The 22,695-nt window shown below is 55.5% G+C and overlaps 1 protein-coding gene across 12 annotated transcripts in view; it reads right to left on the reverse strand.

Annotated features, from left to right (window-relative positions):
- Window positions 1-2,822: 2,822 nt before the first annotated feature.
- Window positions 2,823-22,695, reverse strand: part of ACOX3 (acyl-CoA oxidase 3, pristanoyl) — a 69,147-nt gene continuing 49,274 nt past the window's right edge. For 9 of the 12 annotated variants that reach the window (XM_063809380.1, XM_024356019.3, XM_063809382.1 and 6 more), the window contains 5 exons: window positions 17,497-17,612; window positions 11,132-11,306; window positions 9,724-9,791; window positions 7,011-7,097; window positions 2,823-3,191 (listed from right to left, as the gene is read on the reverse strand). In XM_063809380.1, the coding sequence (XP_063665450.1) occupies window positions 3,072-3,191; window positions 7,011-7,097; window positions 9,724-9,791; window positions 11,132-11,306; window positions 17,497-17,612 (566 nt within the window). In that variant the 3' untranslated portion in view covers window positions 2,823-3,071. Of the gene's footprint in view, window positions 3,192-7,010; window positions 7,098-9,723; window positions 9,792-10,240; window positions 10,687-11,131; window positions 11,307-17,496; window positions 17,613-22,695 lie in introns of those variants that run through there. The other 3 variants (XM_024356021.3, XM_024356020.3, XR_008547428.2) reach the window with 2 other exon arrangements.

Here is a 22,695-nt window from a genome sequence, read left to right on the forward strand (position 1 = left end):
TAAAACGGGGAGGCACGAATCCACCCTTTGATTATTATATCACCAAGAAATAACCATAAAAATGGGCAACCAGCAGTCCTTGGGGCTGCTGTACGGAGTAGCCATTCTTTTATTCCTTTACTTTCTTAATAAACTTGCTTTCACTTTACTCTATGGATTCACCCTGAATTCTTTCTTGCATGAGATCCAAGAACCCTCTCTTGGGGTCCAGATGGGGTCCCTTTTCCTGTAACACACCTATACCTAGAAGCCTGTTTTCAGACCTTTCTGGGCTGAACCAATGTGCACCCTCCATGTACTGACTGACCTCTCTGCCTCTAACTTCTGTCCCCCTAAAATGTATAAAATCAGGCTGTAACCCAGCAATCTTAGGCAGCTATTCTCAGGACCTCCCAGGGCTGTGTCACAGGTCATAGTCTTCACATTTGGCTCAGAATAAACCTCTTCAAATATTTCACAGAGCTTGGCTTTTTGTCAACACTGCCAGTAAAGTGTGCCAGCTCCCACAGTTGGGGAATGAGGACCTTTCCAACAGGTGGATATGAAAATGCAAACCACATGGTGACATTGTGGCATCGCAAAGCTCTCCTGCATAAGAACCCGTCGTGTCTGACATGGTGACATCGTGGCATCGCAAAGCTCTCCTGCACGAGAACCCATTGTGTCTGACATGGTGACATCATGGCCACAGGTATCGCAGAGCTCTCCTGCATGAGAACCCGTCATGTGTGACATGGTGACAACGTGACATCACAAAGCTCTCCTGCATGAGAACCCGTCATATGTGACACCGAAGTCAAATGTGTTTTTTTCTGTAAACCTTGAACATACCCTTGACCTTGAACAACTTCTGTGACCTGCTGGTGGAAAAACAGGTAGTTTCAGACCAAAGGCTGGACTAGACCACAAACCAAAGTCCCAAGTGATAAAAAAGGCAAAACATGAAAACCCCTCCGGAGATGCCCAAAGCTGTTACTCGGGAGACAAGGACAGCTGGGGCCTGCTCTGGAGGGCGGTGAGGCAGGAGTGACCGTGACTCTAACTCAGGCTGGCCACCACCTAGAATCTAGCTGCGGGCACATCAGAGGACTTGGGAGCCTGTTCCTTCTCGTTTAGAAAAGCTACAGGTCTAGGTAAAGGAGCCGTCCACACACACACGGCCTGAGGCGTCCTGTGAGGGGGACCCCTGGTGGAAATCTGCGTGACCCCAGTTGACAGCCCACCCAGGCCCAACTGCTCTTGGGCTGGGACCCCCAGGCAGTGGGGCTGGGCACCCCGGGCCCGTGAGGCCTGTGGGTGGCAGCCTCAGTGGGGAATGAGCCCCTCCGACACTGGCAGGCACCACTGACGTGTTCTCTGGGTTTGTACTCGGAACTGCTCCATCTAATTCGCCAAGGGCCTGAGCACTCTCATTCCCATTCTCTCTGAAGGCAGGAAGAGTATCATAGACAAAACACATGTAACCCACGAAGACTTTGTTTAAACCCAAGGAAGCTTCTAAACCAGAGTAAGATGAATTCAGGTGGGGATGCTCCTGGGTTCGAGTGACAATGGATACCAGCACCTACCTATTGCGTCTCAGCCCTGTGCTGGGGCACTCAGGCACCAGGGAGGTCCCATGGCTTCTGGTCCCGCTTGGCCACCTCCTGCTGTCTGCCTGCGGCAGTGTCCAGCCTATTGGGACCAGTCTCCTCCTCTGCAGATGCAGCAAACGGCACAACTCACCCCACACGGTTGGCTGAGGGTCCCACGAGATGATGAATCCTGAGTGCTCAGCAAGGTGCTGGCAGGCGGTAGGTGCTCATCAAAGAAGTCACTAATTACCCCTCAGATGCCCCTGGAGCCCCAGAGGGGTGGGATGTGGTGGGGGGGTGGTGTCCTGCCCCTTTTCTAACATGAGAGCTTCAGAAGTGATTTCCAGTGCTGGCAATTCAGTTTTTAAAAACATTCTGGACCATGCCCTTCAGACGCTCAAAAGTTCTCTGGGCTACCTGGAAAAATAAGAACTGGTCTTATTTGGTTCGGCACCGTCCTGAGACACGCTGGGTTACATCTGTTTGATGGGCTGTGGTGATACGAGTGTGGCCACGGGGGTCAGGGGGCACCAGAGTGACCCAACTCCCTGCTACTGATGACGAAGGCCTTCCGTGCCCTGAGCTGATCAGAGGTTAAGAAGCAGGACCCAGATGCAAAGACAGCACTGCTCCGGGAACCTAACACTGGGAAGGGCAGCCAAGCCCATGGCCCTGCGGGGAGCAGGAGTGACCGGGGGAGGCGTGCACTGATGGCCCCGGTCTGCTGCAATCAGGCTGTGGCCAGCGCCGTGGGGACAGGCCACATGTGTGCAAGGACTTGCTGGGTAGACTCTGCAGGGACAAACAAATCAAACATGTTACCAATAAAGTGATTTGTATATAACTGGCGGCAGGGGGAGGGGGGCGGTTGGAGACTGAATTGCCCATTCAAATCATTAGACTTTTTAAAAAAACATTTCCTCGATGGAAATTTCCAGTTCCACAAAAGAAAGTAATCAAACAGATGTTCCTCCTTAAGTCTTAAACCATGACATTCAGATGATCTATGTGCAAATTAATAAGGTTATGACATAATTCGATTATGTGACAAAGCCGAGGGAGAGTTGACAAAGAACCAGACTGGCATCATTGACTTCTCAATGAAGTGGAGCTCGGTAAAAAATCTAGATGAATCACAGGTTGTCTGACCAGAAGATCCCTGACAATGGGCTGTCTACTTTAGAGAAAGGAGCTGAACCCTGAAAACTGAATGTGCGAAATTCTAATTATCAAAAAACCCACAGCGCATCAGGTAGACATGATCATCTGTATTTCTTTTCCACGCTGCAAATCACCGCAATCCCAGATTAGTCCAGCCGGCCGGGCGCCTCCCTCCCGTCCGCCTGGGCGGTTGAGGCCAATCAGCAGTTTAGGCGCACAGGTGCGGGCTCAGAAAGCAGCAGCAATCTCCGGCGTGTTCTGGAATCAGAAGTTGAGGTCCAAGTCTGATTAGTTCCCTTCGTTTCATTAGACTTGGCTGAATGTGTGCCAGTCCCACTAGAGCTTCGATTTCAGACTTCCTATGACAGGTTTGTTCACAGAAAACTCTGGCCACCAGGATGCCCGCTCCAACACCTTGCTTTCCTGCAGGACAGCGCCCCAGAGGTTTTTGTAGAGCTGCAAACAACACGTACACAGCAAGTGAAGACGAAGAAATAAGAAGGAGAAGATTCCTAGACGGCTGAGTGTGCAAATGCAACTCCTCAAAGTTTTTGTTAAAAACACAGGAAATTCGGCTGAGCACAGTGGCTCACGCCCGTAATCCCAGCATTTTGGGAGGCCGAGGTAGGCAGATCACCTGAGGTCGGGAGTTTTAGATCAGCCTGACCAACATGGAGAAACCCCATCTCTACTAAAAAAAAATTCAAAATTAGCCAGGTGTGGTGGTGCATGCCTGTAATCCCAGCTACTCGGAAGGCTGAGGCAGGAGAATCACTTGAACCTGGGAGGTAGAGGTTTCAGTGAGCCGAGATCGCACCACTGCACTCCAGCCTGGGCAACAAGAGCAAAACTCCGTCTCAAAACAAACAACAACAACAATAACAAAAAAGCACAGGAAATTCTCTGTCACTTTTTAGAGAAATTTTAAAATGGTTTAAATTTATATGAATATTTTCTTTTTTTTCTAGTAGAAAACAATTAGGACAATTCAATTATAAAGTACTATAAAACACATTTATAATGAAAATCACCCCTCGCCCTCTTCTTTGGAAATTATTGGCTGGGTGAGGTGGCTCGTTCCTGTAATCCCTGCACTCTGGGAGGCTGAGGAAGGCAGATCACTGGAGCTCAGGAGCTTGAGACCAGCCTGGGCAACACGGCGAAACCCCATCTTTACAAAAAAAAAAAAAAAAAAAGCAAAAAATTAACTGGGCATGGAGGAGTTCACCTGTAGTCCTAGCTACTTGGGAGGCTGAGGTGGGAGGATCACTTGAGCCCAGGAGGTTGAGGCTGCAGTGGGCCGAGATTATGCCACTGCACCCCAGCCTGGGTGACAGAGTGAGATCCTATCTCAAAAAAAAAAAAAGGAACTGATCGTGGCAGTGGACACGCTGTTTCTTAGTAACTGCAGCCACCGCAGGATGCTGCAAGGCTGCATCGACTGCTGCTCTGAAATCTGCTCTCACACCCCAGGCCGCTACAGGCCGCACAGGTGGCACGTGGCCACCAGCAGCAGGATGCCCTCGCCAAGTGGCCCTTACTGGCTGATTTCTGGACCTGGGCCACCACACCTTGCTCCTCTGGTCCTGCCCCGGGCCAGCACTCCCCTACGGGAGGTGCAGACTTCACTGCTCTCAGCCTAAGTGGCCTCACTGGGAAGATGGGGAGAGACGCTCCTGTCTTGGAGGAAGGCTGTACAAATGAAGGGCGAAGGGCAGCTGAGCAGACACTTCACCCGTGCAGGGTGGAAAGGGGCAGCCCAGACCATCTCCAGGGCCTGGGGAGGTGGTCTATTTTGCATCCAGCTTACGCTGACCCATTTTATTGAGAAGAAACCCCTCTGCCTGCACCCGCTAAATGCACTTAGCAACCCCTCCTCCCCACTCTGCTACTCTGGGCTCCACAGACACAGACCCAGGCTGCTGCTCCACAGGGCCTAGGTTCCAGCTTATGTTTCACAGTTTGGAGCAGCGGGCTTGGTTTAAGGATGGTCTCAACTCCCCTGCAGCTCTGTTTGTTCGCTTATAGTGAATTTCTCACCTGGCAGCTCCTGGTTAATACACCAGTTCCTTGCAACTGGAAGGAATGCACTTTTATTTTTATTTATTTATTTTTTTTTGAGATGAGGTCTCACCCTGTTGGCCAGGCTGGAGTGCAGTGGCGCGATCACTGCCCACCACAGCCTCGACCTCCCCAAGCTCAGGGGATCCTCTCACCTCAGTTTTTGTAATTTTTATGGACGGGGTTTCAGTATGTTGCCTAGGCTGGTCTCAAACTCCTGGGCTAAAGGGATCCGCCCGCCTCAGCCTTCCAAAGTGCTAGGATAACAGGTGTGAGCCACCATGCTCAGCCAGGAATGCACATTTAATAAACCATCCTGCCAGCGACACCTCCAGCTGGCTCTGGTTTTAACTATGGAACCCAGAGCCAGGGGGCCCCTCCATCATGGGCAAGGTCTCTCCTTTCCTTGGTCGTTCCCTGCCTCAGAGACGGGCCTGCCTCTGCAGAGCAAGGCGCAGCAGGTAGACGCTCAAGGCCGCTCCGGCTTCTCCTGCACGGGGCAGACAGTCCCGTGTGCTCGGGGGTCCTCCATGGCGGGTCTGGCTCCAGTGTCTCTTCGAATGCCTGTCTGCCTGGTGAGCCCCCACCTCCCGGGGAGACTGCCTCTCCCAGGGAGGTGGGTAGGGCAAGTCCCCCTCCTATGCACTCCCCCAGGACCCAAGGCTCCCCCCAAGTCTTCTCTCCCTACAGCAGGGCACAGTCTCTTCAAATCCTGGCTCTGCCACTCCCTGGCTGGGAAACCCACTGGGCTTCTCTGGCTCTCAGCTCTCAGCGGCAGTGATCATCTGGGCTGTATGGGCTCTGCGGATGGTCAGTGGTCAGTCCCCGATGCAGGACAGCAGGCCCTCTGCAGAGATGACCATCCCTGCCTCTCCTACTACGGGGAACTCTCACCTCCTGCCCTGCCCACCCGGCTCCTGGCACTACCTGCCTCTTGGCACACCTAGCCCAACCCAGGTGTAGCCTGGGCCGCGCTGAGGCCAGGCGCTGGGCCCTCCCTGGCTAAGCCGGTAAGGGCTCATGTACAGACTTCAGCATTCCCTGAGGACTGAGGGAGGGTCCTGCCCACTAAGGCTCAATCTCCATTTGGGCAGAGACCCAGGTGCTTCAGCAGGTGCTTCAGCAGAAATAACTGAGTCACGGGGCCAGGGGGCAGGGATGGGGTCAAGCCCCTGTGACTCACAGCCGGGGGACCTCAGGCACGGGACATGAGCATTGACACGCCGAGTCCCTCTAGCAGAAGACAGACACAGCCCCATAAGCAGTGGGGTGCTGGAAGGCACCCAGTGGACCTGTGAGCATCGCTCCTCGAGGGCATCATCAGGTGGGAGGGAGACACAAGGTCACTGATGAGGCCAGCAAGGGCAGCACTACAGTGCCTGGGGGCACTGCCTCAGCTGGAGGCCAGAGAAGGCCTCTCCAAGGCAGCAAGTCAGCTTATACTGAAAGAATGGAAGGCACTCCAGGCAGCCCGAGCAGCAGGCACAAGGCCCTGGGGTGGGCACGGGCCTGGCGCGACAGACGGGGAGGCCAGTAAGGCTAGATCTGGTGGGCAGGAGGGGAGCGTGGGGTGAAGGGCCTCGGAGGGATTCAGTGGCTGCATGGGGCTGGGGCGTGGCAGGCAGTCGGGGAGGCTGATGGAGGCTCCCTCAGGGGGGCGGCCTGACCCCATCTGCTTTGAAGGAATCATTATGGAACATGGGGGGCAGGAGGAGAGCTGAGGAGCCACAGGGAGGCGGTTGGGGGAAAGCGGGGCAGGGGAGAGTAACCCCGGTGACAACCATGGATGGTCAGAGGGGACAGAGGGGCCTGGGGATTCCAGGACAGGGATGGGGGAGAGGCCTGCAGGGCCAGGAGCATGGTCAGATGGGGGTAAGACCTGGGACCGGGGAGGCCGGGGGGAGTGGGAGGAGGGCAGAGGTCACAGTGTGTGGACCTCCAACCTCTGCCTGTGCAGGCGGGCAGTGCCACCACCCCATCTCGGGAGGAAAAGGCAGGCAGGGGATGGGCAAGTCCCCTGCAACCACAGAGCCAGCATGGGGAAGCACCAGAGTGAGACAGTCCTGACTTGTCCCGGGCCCTCCCCAAGAAGCTCCCCCACGTGTGACCACTTTCCAGAAGACACCAGACCCCTGACCCACAGGAGCATCTCCGCTCCGCAGAAATGCCCATCAACCCTTGGGGCACTCCCATGAGGCCCTGTCCTCCCTTTACCTCGCCATCGGCTCTGCCAATCGGTGAGTCCAGAACAAAGTCAGGAGGAGCGATCACGTCTACCAGGGCAACTGCATCGTCTTTCAGCTGTTGGAAAACAAAGCCCAGACACTTGGCACCTCCCGGGAATTTCCATGGTGACCAAAGCATAACAGCCCCGTGTGTGGTTGCCAGGACCCACTAGCAATGGGTCACCTGAGCGGCACGTGCGGCTCTGCTGCCCATGTGTGATCTCTTCACCGGCCTGGATTCGAGGCCCTTGCTGTGCGCTGGAATGTTCTCACCATGCTGCTTTTCACTCAGGACTTCCAGGGCTTGTTTCTTCCCAACAAGGTAGAAAAGGCCCTTAAAAGTGACGACCCTGAAGCTCGTGAATTAGCAACTGCATTCAGAGGCTCGTTTCTAAGCCTTGGCTTATCTGGGCAACTGCTGTTCCAGTAAAGGAAAATATGTCCAGAAAACATGTAATAGAGAAGGCATTTATGAGCACTTGGAAAAGCCATAAGCATATGAAGCCTCCTCGGTTGGCGGTGGTTTTATTACTCTCCCATTCCACTGGACAAATTATTCTTCAATATGACACATGAAATTTCTATGAGTGGACTCTCAAGAATTTTCTTAAAATGCAAAAAAAAAAATTATCCTTAAAATATTATGAAATGCCGTGGCTACACTGCATAGAACCCAGGAATGGGAGACACCATTAATGATATGGATCAAAGGCAATCAGTCAGTACAGAGTAACAAAGGCCACAACGGAGGAACTGAGTGCACCTCTGCGTTTCAGCGCCACGCTCTGCAGGGCGTGGTCACCTGGTCCTGGTCCACGTGCCTCAGCACAGAGGCCGGAAACGCCACTGCTCCCGGAGAGAAGCTCTTGGCAGAGCACAGGCGCTGAGCCCGACAAACGTGTTCCGTAAGGGTCCAGGTGGGAGATGTTACTGGCTTTGCGGGCCATGGTCTCTGGCAACTGCCTACTGTGCTGTGGAAGCACAAAGGCACCCAGAGAAGACACTCAGGTGAACGGCAGGATTGGACTGAGTTTGCTGGCCCTGGTCTAGTGGATGGCTGGCACCTTCTCCACCTGGCTGACCTTGGCCTTCCCAAGACAGCAGTATGGATGGGCACACACAGAGTGGCACACAACGGTCATCCAGCCTTGGCCATAGCCTCACTGGGAAATCAGTTGTGGCTTTTATTTTTTTGAGACAGGGTCTTGCTCTGTTGCCCAGGCTGGAGCGTGATGGTGCAATTACGGCTCACTGCAGCCTCGAACACCTGGGCTCAAGCCACCCTACCTCAGCCTCTTGAGTAGCTGGGACTACAGGCATGTGCCACCAAGCCTGGCTAATTTTTTAAAATTATTTTTTGTAGAGATGAAGTCTCACTACGTTGCCCAGGCTGGTCTCGAACTCCTGGCCTCCAGTGATCCTCCTGCCTTGGCCTCCCAAAGTGCTGGGATTACAGGCATGAGCCACCACACCCGGACACTTTTTATCAACAACACCTCCCCGCTATGCCCCCCTCTCTGGCGAGGAGACCCCCGTGCTTTCCTTGGTGCACCTGCGTACTCTGAAGGCCTCCATGGGGTCAACACTGCCCCAAGGGGGTAAAATTTGGCTCTTGGAGGAGCCAAGGAAAACCCCTCCCTGTGGCCAGTTCGATGTTAAGACAAGTAAATGTGGCCACATACGTGCGCCACAATCAGACACGCCCCTCTCCAGAACCGCAGGCTCAGGGAAGGGCTTTATACAATGAATCCCGAGAGAGGCTCAGAGCCAGTCACAGGGACGTTCCACTGGTCTCAGATCAAGTGTGAAAGCAGCGACAGGCGAGATGAAAGGCCACGTCTGCAGTCACCTGAGACATTGTGCTAAAATGCAGCAGCACTCAGTCCAGTTCCTAGCAGCAAAAGTGGAGTGACGTCTCCACGGACACAGTGGCCCTGCCCACCAAAGCAGCACCAGCACCAGCACAAGTGGCCCCTCAAAATCAGTGCAATGAAAGGAAATCGGAGACCCTCACTCACACCCAGCGGCCTTCCCCCAACCCAGCGGCTACCGTGCTAAACAGCACAGCACTGTAGCTTCTGTCCCTGGATGGAAGAGAGCTCCCGGATCAGAACGTGGGGTTGGGGCCCTCTGATTTCCTGGGTGACATAGGTAAAAGAATATAATAAACAAGGAAACTGCCAGGAAACAAATTTAAATTGGAGGCTAAGTCCCCTGAACACTCAGAGAATTCTCAAAGTAGCTGCAAAAGGTGTGTGAGAGGGCCTGGGTGTGTGCAGATCTGGAGACGCCCCAACAGGTTTCTTTTGCAAAAATTTCTGATGTAGCCATATTTTCTTGTAATCCTACAGTTTTTACTAAACACTGAACACACGTGAATGTTTGGGTTGCAAAGGCGTGTGTGTCGGCTCATGGGTGACGCTAAGGCGGTGTGTGTCAGCTCTGGGTGATGCTAAGGGGGTGCGTGTCTGCTCTGGGTGACGTTAAGGCAGTGTGTGTCGGCTCTAGGTGAGGCTAAGGAGGTGCGTGTCGGTCTGGGTAAGGGGGTGCGTGTAGGCTCTGGGTGACGCTAAGGCGGTGCGTGTCAGTCTGGGTGATACTAAGGCGGTGCGTGTCAGTCTGGGTGATGCTAAGGGGATGCGTGTTGCTCTGGGCGGCTGTGTAACATGGATGTAGAGAACGTGACAGCACCCACGGCTCACCTGGGAACACAAAGCCAGGACGGCGCTCTCCAACACTTCTCCCGCCTGCTCACCAGAGAAGTATCCTCCTGCAAGCACAGCCTGGGTCACATGGGGGCTGGGTCCTCAGTCCAAAACCACCCCCAATACCAACATGCCCTGAGTGCACTTTCCAAATCGGCCATATAGGAGGCCTGTTTTGGGTGAACACATCAGTGTCATTGCTGTCCCCAGCCCAGCTGTGACCCAAGGAATGTGCTGCTCAGGGGCCGAGTTCTGAGACCCTTTTCCCACTCAGGCATTGATGGTCTCTGGCCCGGGGCAGCGAGGGAGGCAAGGTCTCAGGCTCAGAGGTGACAGGTGGCCGCTGGGCTCATACCTGCTGGGGTTCAGGGAGGCTGGGCGGGTTCCTTCCTCGGGAGAAAGTGAGGAAGGGGCTCCTGGGCAGAGTGAAGCAGGGGTGCACGGCAGGGGGCACAGGGGCGAGGGGGTGCCTGGGACCACCCAGGGGAGTTGGGGGGGTGGGGGCGGTGGGCACCTGCAGGGACTCAGAGGCTGCAGGGGGACTTGGTCCTTGGTGTCACCTCCAGCCGCTGTGGTTTCTGGCAGGGCCCTAAGAGGTCCAAGGCCGTGGCCTTGTGCGTTCGGGAGCACATCTGTGGTGGGATCTGCGTTTGCTGTGATTTCCGCTGGAGAGAACTGTGTCTCATCACTTAGGGTTTTTCTCAGGCAGCAGTGGGGCTCCTGCCCTGTGCCCGCCCTCTCTGGCAGACACTTGTGTCCCTTCCTTGGTGCACCTGAGCACTGTCAAGGCCTCCACGGGGTCAGCACCACCCTCCAGGGGGTAAACGCTGGCTCTTGGGGTGGGGAGGATCTTATTCTTCACAAGCCCAGAGACACAGGACATGAATGGATATGCAGTGTATCCTAGTACCAAAGATGCATGGGTGCCAGCCATTGGGAAAAACCACCTAAAAAGACTTCCTGGGGGGCAACAATGAACAAAAAGTTGACAAACTTTGATTTACCCTATTCCCACCAATCCTCCAGGAATCAGCCCCAGCACCCCCTCCTCCAGGAAGCCTTCCAGTGTTCCCAAGTCTAGGCACTCCTGGCTCGTGTCTGTCTGTGCCTTATGGGACCTAGGGGGTGGGCTTCTGCTCTCTGCAGAGCCCGGCAGGCTGCCTGGCATGAGGCGGCCTTCTGGAAGCGTTCTCTGAACCGAACCCCAACTGAAAGAAAAATTGGGTCTCTCGGCGCCACCCTGACGCTGCTCTGCCCCATATGCTTCTCATCTGTCCACAGCGCCATCCGCCGTGCTCAGTAAGTCCCGTGGAAGGAGGACGATGGTGCAGGAAGCAGCTTCCTAGATACAACAGGGGGGCCCTGACTCTGGGGAGGACAGCAAGCCCGCAGTCAGAAGCCTCACCTCGGTAGAGCAGGGCCGTGTGGCGGCTCAGGGACCACAGGGCGTACAGAGCACTGAGCCGCCCCAGCACGGCCCGCAGCGAGGGCGGCACGCAAGGCTGGTGCACGTGCTCGTGGAACCTCTGGACCACCGTGAGCTCCACGAAGGCCAGCGCCAACGGACGGCCGTGGGACACCTGGAACACAGGACGGCACCGTGAGGACCGTGAGGACCGTGAGGGTCCCAGCCCCGCCCAGATTCCCGGTGGAGGAAGTTCTCAGGAAACACGAACGCGGGTCTGCGTTCCCGTGCATGTCCTAGGACAGTAACGTAAGGTGAGGCAGCGCACAGATGCGGCGCAGCACGAGACATGTTTCCAGAACACAATGGAAAAGGCCTATGAAGATGGAGCTGGGACTGCTCTGGCTCCACCGACGCCCTGCAAGGCCTCAGTCTCAGCTCAGCTCCCGTCTGGGACTGGGGTTGGCACCGGCACTGCATACGGAGCCTGGAGCCGGCCTCGGGATGCTCTGCGGCTATAGCGTGGGCGCCCACCAGGAGGCCCCCAAGGGCCCAGGACCTGGCTTCTTCCACACGGGAAGACACAGAGGAGCTGAAGGGGCTTGTCAAGCTCCTCCCTGAGCTCACAATTGACTTCACTTCTCCAAAGGAACTGCCACCCCGTCCTCCAAAGCCTCCAAAGCAGGCTTCTCTCCCTCTCCCCCTGCTGTACGGCCCCCGCAGGCTCTGCTGCTCCCATCTTTATGTCCATGAGTGCCCCATGTTTAGCTCCCACTTGTACATGTGAACATGCAGCATTTGATTTTCTGTTGCTGCGTTAGTCTGCTGAGGATAATGGCGTGCAGCTGCATCCATGTTGCTGCAAAAGACATGACTGTTCGTAGTGATGGCTGCGCGGTATCCCATGGTGCCTATGTACCCCATTTTCTTTATCCAGTCCACCGCTGATGGGCACCTGCGTTGATTCCACATTTTTGCTATTGTGAATAGCGCTGCGATGGACATACAGGTACATGTGTCTGGCTGGCAGGATGACTGCTTTTCTTTGGGGTGTATACCCAGTAATGGGATCACTGGGTCGAGGGGAAGGGCAACTCTTAGCTCTCTGAGAAATTGCCAAGCTGCCCTCCACGGTGGCTGAATGAATCTGCGTTCCCACCAACCGTGTATCTGTGTCACTCTTCTCTACAGCCTCACCAGCATCTGTTATTTTTCTTTTTTAATGAATATCAAAAACATTTGCTGATAATCATCAACTTCACTTATTAGCCTTTCTTTCCTTGTCTCCCATTTATCATCTTACCAGATTTTTTAAATTAGGAAAACAACACACACATTGCTTGACTTGTTAGGATGAGCAGGTGCTACTTTAAAAAAAAAAAAAAAAAAATCCAGCTAAGTGATGAAATATGGTGTATGGGGGACTGATGGCTGCAGGAGGACCCGGCTGCATGCCTGGCCTATGACGCTGCTATGACGCTGCCCCAAATCTTCCCAGAACACAGCAGGATGAAGCACACGGCAGCAGGGTCTCCAGTCACAAAGCCAGTGTTCTCCAGGGCCCTGCTGGGATCAGGAGCCTCGGGAAAACAGAAACCGGGAGAAGCGCCTTTCCCGCTCTGCTTCGTGCCAGCCTGACTGGTCCTGTCCCAAGACCCCCGCTGGGCCCTGCACACTCCTGGGTGGGCCGTCCTGTCGGTGCCAGGAAGGCCCGTCCTGCTCCCTGCTGTCTGAGCATGGAGCATGCCAGCCTGGGGCCTTGGGGCTTCCTGCCCTCTCCTGATCTCACATGCGCTATAGCTCTGGGCCTTGGTTTTGGAGTGAGGGCTGGTGGCAGGATCTGGACTTGCTCTGGGGCAATGGGGACTGCCTGACAGACCCCAGCTAGGACTAGCACCCAAATTTCCCAGAGCCCTGCCGAATGAGGTGGGGCAGCCCTCAGGCTCCCACCTGAGGCCTCTGGCAGGAGGCTAATACAGGCCTGTGGGGTAGCTGACAGGTGTGGTGCTGCAGCTCCAGGCCTCAGCCCTTCCTCCTTCCACCTTCCATGAAACAAGCGGGTGACGGCACCTGCACTCCCGTAGGCTGCTCCTGTGTCCACGAGAACACGATAATTCCATTGAATCCTGCCCACACCCCAAAACGTGCTCCCACACCACGAGGGCCTCTCCTCTCGCCATGGGTCCTCTGCGAACCCAGAGATGAGGCCAATCCCAGCAGGGCCCAGGCACAGAGAGGCCGTCCTTGAACCGAATCTGAGTGAGCCCTGTGCTCCGCACCACTCTCCCCGTCGCCTGCACAGTTGCTGTGTTAGACCGGCACTGCTTCAGTGTTTTTCCATGAAAGTGACACAGCTTGATACAGCGATGGCACAGGCCAGACATACTGCAGGGGCCAGAAAGACAGCCCCTCCTGGAACCTCGCTGCTGTCAAATAATGCATCGCGAGTGCCAGTGAGTTTCGAAACACAGCATCACTCGGCTCTGCAGCTCTGCGCGTGAGCAAAAGGCGTCATGGCTCCAAGCCTCAGCGTTGTCTCCTGCGTGGTGCTGCTGGGGTCAGGGCGGCCCTCTCACAGGAAGCACCAGCGATGGCAGCTCTATTGTACTCAACGGCATCTCAGTCCCCAGGATTTGCCTGCATGATACTGCGCTGTTCTTCCAGGAAAGGTCCACGTAAGGCCAGTAGTCACCGGGGAGGACACAGGCTCTGGGGATGGGCTCCCTAAACAGTGTCTGCCATGGCAACCAGCAGAGCTGACCACAGCATTAACCAAGGTGGGCTGGGGCCCAGGAAGCATCCCATGCGGTATGGACTCCGGCGACCCGGGGGGACAGTAATGCCTCAGGTGCAGTCCCTCCCCCATGGACAAAGTGTCCCCACAGCTACGGTTAGGGCTGGCGCACTCCAGCCGAGAGTGCTCACGGCACCCAGACACATCCGGGAGCCCCACTGCCCCCACCAGCTGCCCCCTAGACAGGGCGGGGCTGGGCTCTGCTCTAGGGGGATCTTCTGGACCACCTCAGCTGCCCCTCCAGAGCTGCCAAACTGTCCCCAGCTAGGACTGTGACAGGCACTTCTCAGGCTCGATGCAGCTAAGGTCAGCTGTCCGTAAACCTTCAGCACAGGAGAGAGGAGAGGGTCCCAGTCTGGTACACTCTGGTTGGTGAAGTACATTTTAAGAGGCAACGCATACTTCAGGCAAAAAAACAAACCCCAAACTGTCAAAATTAAGACTGCAGCCACACAGCCTGGGGAAAGGGTTGGACTCTGTGACAGCTGGCCCGGGTGCAATCCTGGCCCCGGCACGGGTGAGCTGGGGGACCTTGGGCATTTCTCTTGGCCTCAACTTCCTTCACTCCCAAAGTAGACAACATGAAACGACCCAGGTACAGAATCCAGCATGTGGCTCAGGGAGAACAAATGTCCTCGTCCTTGTCCGCCTTCTGATGTGCAAATCCCTGAAGGAAACCTCGAGCCCTTGTGGCAGGGGTTGGTCCCAGGCTGGAGGCAGGCTGCGGGGATGCCACCACCCATCTTTTGTATCTACTGGCTGTTGAACAGGTAAAGGTGTCACTCAGCCAAAAAATGAGAGAAATGCATTTTTAAAGACCTTTGTGTGCATGCCTGGCTTACAGTGGGTAAATGGTGGATAGCAGTTACTGGCAGGAGCCAGAAAATATTTAAAAGTTAATAAATTTTCTCCACCAGGTCAAAGAGTAAGCACACTTTTAACAAAAATGGTCAGTAACCTTCCCAAAGGACACAGCCATCACCCTCTCCATGAATGGTGCTGCTGCCCGAGCCCAGCCTGATGCCTGTGGAAGTGTGGCTTTGACCTGCAGCTCCTGGCCCTGGCTCCAGGTCAGTGGCTGCTGGGGCTGGTTTCCGACCAGGCTGGCATCTATCTGAAGGAATTCCTTCCTTCCTGGGGGTGTTCTCCGTCGGCGACATGTTACGTGGGCTTCCACAGGCTGCTGTGTGTCTTCTGATTTTGTTTAGAGCATCTTTTGCAATGCAGAAATGCTGAACCTTTATGCAGCCAAATCCGATGGTTTTTTTAACAGCTTCCAGTTCCCATCTTCCTGAAAAGGCTGGTCTAGGCTGAGGCTTTCCTGGCATGCCGTATTGCAGGGGAAGGGGCTGCGTCTCCCCTGGGCCCCCGTAGCATCCAGCCCAGGGCCCCAGGGGCTCTCAGCTATCACAAATGTCCCCTGCTCTTAAAAGCTCCGTGACCCGGAGCAGGTCTGGAACACGAAGCCCTGCCCTGGCAACTGTTTTCCTTCCAAGGCCTTGGGGCTGGTGTCTGTGGGTGTCTGTCAGCTCCACAGCTCAGCCCAGGGTCACCGTCTTAGCCGGATCAGAACCCAGGACCCCTCCTGGCCTCTGCCGCAGCCCTCCGTGAAATTCTGCTACGAAGTTCTCGAAGGAAAAGCTACAGGTGAGGAGGGGTTTCTCAGCAGCTGAGCCACACACTCGGGGTGTTGTGGGGTCACACATGCCAGGTCCCCAGCATAGATCGGGGCTGGAAGGGGGTGCTAAGGACCTACCAGGCAGTTCTAAGAGACACAGGTGTTGTTAGGAAGGGGGTCCTTTTGTGCCCCCCGTCTCTGGGGGTCTTGTTTCGTAACTCTTTGGAGAATCTCTATTCCATTAAAAAAATGTTTTCTTTCTTTTCTGAGACAGGGTCTTGCTCTGTTGCCCTTGCTGGAGTGCAGTGATGTGATCACAGCCTACTGCAGCCTCAACCTCCTGGGCTCAAGCGATCTTCCTGCCTCAGCCTCCTAAAGTGGCATTACAGACATGTGCCAGTGCAGCAGCCTATTCCACCTTAACGCAAGGATGTGGCCTGCAGAGGAGGGAGCAGTGGAAGCTGACAGGCATCCACTGGTTTCTGAATGACCCAACCTGCTGTGTATCACCCAGGGTGGGTAAACAAGGCGGCCTGTTCTGGAAGGGTCACTTCAAGCTTTGGTCACCATGGCCCTAAACTACAAGTTTTACTGACCCTGGCCACCTGCTGACTTTATTTATTTTCAGTTATAAATTCAATAGGGGTTTCTTTTTTTTTTTTTTTTTTTGAGATGGAGTCTTGCTCTGTCGCCCAGGCTGGAGTGCAGGGGTGCGATCTCGGCTCTCCGCAACCTCCACCTTCCAGGTTCAAGCGACTCTCCTGCCTCAGCCTCCCAAGTAGCTGGGACTACAGGCGCATGACACCATGCCTGGCCAATTTTTTGTATTTTTAGGAGACACTAGGTTTCACCATATTAGCCAGGATGGTCTTGATCTCCTGACCTTGTAATCCACCCGTCTCAGCCTCCCAAAGTGCTGGGATTACAGGCGTGAGCCACTGCACCTGGCCCAATCTGGGTTTCTTTGAGCTTGACAGGAGCCCATCCTTCCTGCCTTCTCTCCTCATCCCAGGGCAGGTGTGTCCAGCAGGTTCCTAGAGGCGCTGGCCTGAGGGGCGGGGCTGCCCCCCAGCAGCAGGCTGTGGGGTGCTGGGCCTTCCCAGAGACAGGCAGACGTGGACCTGGGTCCCCATAGCGGCTTCATTACTGAAGGTGACCCATAACCTCATGAACCGACGCTAGGGAAAAGGGGTGACAGCAGCTCTCTCTGTATCCACGGCCTCCCTGCCCAACACTCATGGCCTGAGTCTCCCCACAGCTACGGTTAGGGCTGGCGCACTCCAGCCAAGAGTGCTCATGGCACCCACAGACACATCCGGGAGCCCTACTGCCCCCACCGGCTGCCCCCTAGACAGGGTGGGGGCTGGGCTCTGCTCTAGGGCAGACAGCTGGGACAGGGCTGGAAGGTTCCTGGCATGACAAGGTGTTTTATAACAGGCTATTTTTTCCCTGTGGCTTCCTGGAACATGAGAGACAGCCCTGTCCAAGTGTGAGAACCAAAGCGCTTTCCAAGGCCAACGATGACCCACTCACCATTGCCACCCCAGCCCCTCGGGAAGGTGAGAGCAACTTGTGGAAAACCAAGCAGGGCGCTGGCGTCACTCACATGAGTCAGGAGGGAGTGCTCTGAGTGCCCGCAATGGTGTCCCCGCCACTCTGTGCATCCAAGGCTCTCACAACCCAGAGCTTCACCGCTCTGGTTTACGGGCTGGGAACTGTCAGGCACGGTAAATGTAACATCCATGACCTCCCCAGCCCAGCAAGACAGGTGCCGCCATCCCTGTGTTACAGAGGAGCTGAGCAAGCAGCAAAGTCATCAAGTCATCTGCCCAAGGTCACGGGAGCTCGGGGTCTGGGGCCTGAATTGCCAGGATGTTCAAACTCCCAGGGACACAACGGCCGGGGAATTAAGAGCAAATAATACAAAAGGGAATTTTGAAAACAAATACGTACCTGGCAGTTGTTCCTTGCTTCAAAGTCACTGCTTCCTGATCTTTTCTCTTGGTTTAATTTTTGATAAGTCTCTCGGAGCAGGTAGCAAACCAGCCACTTGTATGCTGCCAGGGCGACTTCGGAATGAGAAACAGAAGGAGAAAAAGTAATAATAGAGAACACAGCATTTGTCACAACTCACCCCCAGGGACAAGGCACTGCCAGCATCCTGCAGGTACCAGGTTGTCTTCATTGACGAGCAAGTGTATGGGGTGGGTCTGATTTTATAGGTAGGGAAACTGAAGCACAGGGAGGGCACCTACCCAGGGCCCCCCTGGCTGGAGGCACTTCCTGGCTCAGCCCAGGGCTGTCCTGAGTTCTACACTGTTCCAGCAGCCTGGAGGCCACAGGAACACGGCGCCGCCGCTAGAGTGGGCCCCCGAGTGGGACGGCTGCACGTTCTCACACGCACCAGGCTTGGTCTGTGTGAAGCGTGGTGCTGCCTCTGCAGCATCAGCCAGGACTGCATGGGCAGCAGGACAACTGGCCGGCGGTGGCGCCCAGTGGCGAGAGGAAGGGGTGCTTCCGTTCGCCTCCCCCTGCCTGGCCCTTGGACCTCACCGCATGCTGGAGCTGTGGAACTGGGGACTGACATGGTGGGGGAGGGGGGAACCTAAGGCCTCGCCCCCTGAGTGGCCCCTCCCACAAAGCTCAAAAGGGCAGGAGGGAGCAGATGTTGCAGACAGGGAGGCCCCGGGGTGGGGTGTCAGGCAGGACAGCTGGAGACCCCTCTTCGTCCTCCCCTTCCCCTGGCAGTGGTGCCCACATCTGCGGGGCCCCCCACAGCACAGCCAGAGCTGGCCTCCCACAGTACTCCGTATGGACCAGGCGTGGTCCTGAGACCCCACCAGGCTGTACTGCTACTACCCCACTGATGAGGACATGGGCCCAGGGACCCAGGTACATGGCGAGCATGTGAGGGAGGGGTGCAAACCAGCCACATGTAGAGGCCACGCTCACACCCACCCCCTGCCCAGGCACAGAGGGCCTGGCGTCCAGATACGAGGTGCCTCCAGGCTGCAGGGGCCTTCTGCCTGGCAGCCGGTCTTGCTCAGAGATCCCAGGCAGGAGAATGGGGATCAGCCACGCTGAGTCTGAGCCCAAAGGCTGAACTCAGGGGGGCTTGGGATTTCCTTCTATGTCACACAGCCCAGGTCACTGGGAAGAAAATACCCAACGTTGCTGGGCGCAGTGGCTCACACCTGTAATCCCAGCACTTTGGGAGGCCGAGGCGGGCGGATCACAAGGTCAGGAGATCGAGACCATCCTGGCTAACACAGTGAAACCCCGTCTCTACTAAAAATACAAAAAATTAGCCGGGCGCAGTGGCAGGCGCCTGTAGTCCCAGCTACTCGGGAGGCTGAGGCAGGAGAATGGCGTGAACCCGGGAGGCGGAGTTGCAGTGAGCTGAGATCGTGCCACTGCACTCCAGCCTGGGCGACAGAGCGAGACTCCATCTCAAAAAAAAAAGAAAATACCCAACGTTGCAGTTCCTGCCACAGCACACCCGACTGCTTTCGGCCGTTACATCTGTTCACCCTCACGGCATAACTGAGAAGCCTGTCACAAACCAGAGCAGGCCGTTTCCCAGGCTCACATGTCAGGCGGCTTGCCGGAGGTCTCAGCTCCCCAGAGGGAGTGGGATTGAAAGACGGGTGCTGCTGACCCCGCAGGCAGGGCGCAGGCAGGGTTGGGCGGAGGCTTCCTCCATGCAGGCATCTTCAGGGAGCCAAGGCTCCCCTCGCCAAGTCCTGCCAGGCATGGGGCAGTGAATGGTGGCCCCAACTGACCCCCACAGCTGTGAATGTGACCTTTGTTGGGAAGAGGGTCTTTGCAGATGTCATGAAGTTGAGGTATTGAGGTGAGGTCATCAGGGACTCCTGGACTAGGATGGATTCTAAATCCAATGACACGTGTCCTTACAAGATGCAGAGACAGCAAAGTCACAGAGGAGGCAAAGGCCAGCATGATGCAGCCACAGCCAAGGACTCCTGGAGCTGCCAGGAGCCTGGGCGGGAAGAGCCCCCCGACCCCGAGAGGGAGACGGGTAGCCCTGCCCCATCCTGACTTGGGGTTTCTGGCTCTGCACCAAGAGAGTCACTGTCTGCTGTCTTCAGTGCCCAGGCCGTGGCCCTCTGCTGCTGGCAGGCTGCTCAGGGGTCATCCTTGAGCCTCACATGCTACTCTTTAGGACTTTACTGGAAAACTCAGGTCTATTTTGCAACCATTGCTGAGGGGAGGCCCTTGTGACCACCGCCTGTTCCTAAAGGCTCTGCAACATCCCAAGCTCTCCCCAGCAGGGCAGATGGTCACGAACAGCAAGGAAAGGTAGACGCTGTACAGTTGTGCTTTCCATGACTTATTTACACAGCAACAAAACCAAGGAAACGGTCCGGCCAGAAACCACTTGTGCAAATTCCTTCTGACCACACCAGAGGCCCCCGTGTCCCACCACGCATCAGCCATGGCTGGGCTTCCCTCCCAGCCTGTCCTGGCCATTCCCAAACACTGCCCCAGGAGGTGTCCCTCTGCGGTGGACACTTCACGGCAGTTACCCGAGTTTTCCAATCTGTCTCTGCAACCAGAATTAACCCATGAGGCTTCATGTCGACGGCCAGTTAGACTGTGCTGTGGGCTTCAAGTGAGAGGGACGCTTGAGAAATGAGTTATGTTTGCACTGTGTTTTTTCCTTACACTCTACTTTTGGTTCTTGGTTTTTCGTGAAAAAATAAATCATGTCAGTCTGATGTGTTCACGTGCAGGGGAGAAGATCCCCAAAAAGCACATGAAAGCAAACAATGAAAGGTGGGTGTTGTGTGTGTCATTTTCAGAGTTAATTTGGAAGTGAAAAAGTATCGCTGAAACAAACTAGGCAGGAAAACGGGCACTGACGGGCAGTGAATTCTCTTGCTCGGAATGCGGCTGCTGGCGGCCTGAGGACACACCCAGCGTCAACAACCTCTGTCCTCAAGACTCTCCCAGAATCCTGGGTCACCAAGGCCTTTCCATGTGCCTCACACCAGATGGACTCTCGAAGGTGCCCCCAGCCGCCCTGTGCACCCAATGACTGCCCCTCGATCTGCCCCCTCCCCAGCTGGGGCTCTGTCCTTAACCCCATGGTGAGCTCTTCGCATGCACTGCCTGCCTTTCGGGTCTCGGTTTCCTCTCCCGTCTCTGGGTCCAGTCCCCTCTGCGTCAGCATCAGAGCACTCCTAACTCGGATTCTGACCCAGGCAAGCCCTGGAAAGCAAGGCCTGGACGGCGGCCCCAACTCCTCAGCCAGATCACAGGCCCGGGTCTGACCAAGCCCGCCGCTCTGGTGCTCCTGAATGGCCGGTGCTCCCCAAAAGCACAACGCACGGACCCTCTGAGACACCCTCAGGTGCCAGTTTTCTGGGAGACATTCCCTGACCCACCAAGGCAGACCTCACCTGCATCTGTTGTTTCCAAGTAAGTGTTCAGGACTGTGGCCCCCCACACACAGTAGCCCCCCACTGAGGGCACCATGGCCTGGCCCCTGCCAGGTGGCATGGGGTGACCGCATTCCCTCCCCACTGTCTCGCAGAAGGAAAACAGGCTCAGAGAGATTAAAGCCTAGCTCAAGGTCACAGCAGGGGGCAGTGCTGACCCAATAGCCTGTGCTCCCACCCTCTGGGAGCACTGTCTGCACCACGAACCCCACTGCTCACCTCATATGACCCCACTGCCCACCTCACATGACCTCACCATGCACTCCACGTGACCTCACCGCTCACCCCACGTGACTCCACCGCTCACCTGTGACCTCACTGCTCACCTCACATGACCTCACTGTGCACTCCACGTGACCTCACCACTCACTCCATGTGACCCCACTGCTCACACATGACCCTATGTCACCTCTGGCCCACATCCCATGACCTTGCAGTCCACAAACACACACGTGTCCGAGTAGTGAACACTGCAACTGCTTACTATGAATGCATATGAGCCAGCTAAACAACAGGGCCCACTGCAGGAAGCAACAGCACAGGCCCCCAAGGCACAGGGCTGTGACACTCAGCTCAGTGCAAAAATGCCTGTGCAAAAATCAGAGGAACTCAACAGAAAACCCAGCCTCCCCTACCCAAGTCAGAATCGGAACCCCTGAAGGACCCGCCATTGGCTTGGCAAATCCTCCACCCTTCCTCATAGGCAAGCGCAACCCCGGAAGAGGCCTGTGTCTCTCCAATCCTGCAGAGCCTGAGGGCCCCACATCACCTAAACAGCTTTTACCAAAGATCCACATGACGCAGGCTGCAGTCAGCCCTGAGACCTGGGATCTGTGACCAAATGCCCTTGAGACGATGGGGCTGGCAGAACCCACAAGCTTCCCTGCGGCGTGAGGGATAATGGCGGTCTCTCTCCCATACCACTTTGAACAAGTGAAAGCCATTTGCCTTTGTTACTCCGGAAAACGTTTTCACTTTGTTGCATCTTGTAAATATTAGAGCAGTTGCAGAAAAGCAGATGACTTTGGTGTCTTTCCCGATGATGGAGAGACTGTAAAATTGCTTTTGCTTTCAGTCTCGGGAAGGGGAGGGAAGAGCAGAGCGTGATGGGCACATGGAGAAGCTGGCTGTCCCATTTATGTTTTGATTTTATTAATATAAGGAGTGATGGTTTTAGGAAAAAGGTATTGGTTGGGTTGAAGTTACCACAATGATTAGGTCATTTTCTAGTTCTTTCTGTGGCAACATTTGGGAAGCTTAGAAAGTGACTTGCGGCCGGGCGTGGTGGCTCCTGCCTGTGATCCCAGCCCTTCGGGAGGCCAAGGTGGGCGGATCACGAGGTCAGGATATCGAGACCATCCTGCCTAACACGGTGAAACCCCGTCTCTACTAAAAATACAAAAAATTAGCCGGGTGTGGTTGTGGGTTCCTGTAGTCCCAGCTACTCCGGAGGCTGAGGCAGGAGAATGGCGTGAACCCGGGAGGTGGAGCTTGCAGTGAGCCGAGATCACGCCACTGCACTCCAGCCTGGGCGACAGAGCGAGACTCCGTCTCAAAAAAAAAAAAAAAGTGACTTGCAAACATCAGAAATAGGTCATCAAACGTGTCCCCGTTTCCCACTGGCACCCAAAAAGGCAGGCTGAGATCTGCACGGTTAGTTACCGTCAGAAGCTGTAACCCAGCGCAGTGA

Source organism: Pan troglodytes, chromosome 3, assembly GCF_028858775.2.
Source record: "Pan troglodytes isolate AG18354 chromosome 3, NHGRI_mPanTro3-v2.0_pri, whole genome shotgun sequence".
Lineage (NCBI taxonomy): Eukaryota > Metazoa > Chordata > Mammalia > Primates > Hominidae > Pan > Pan troglodytes.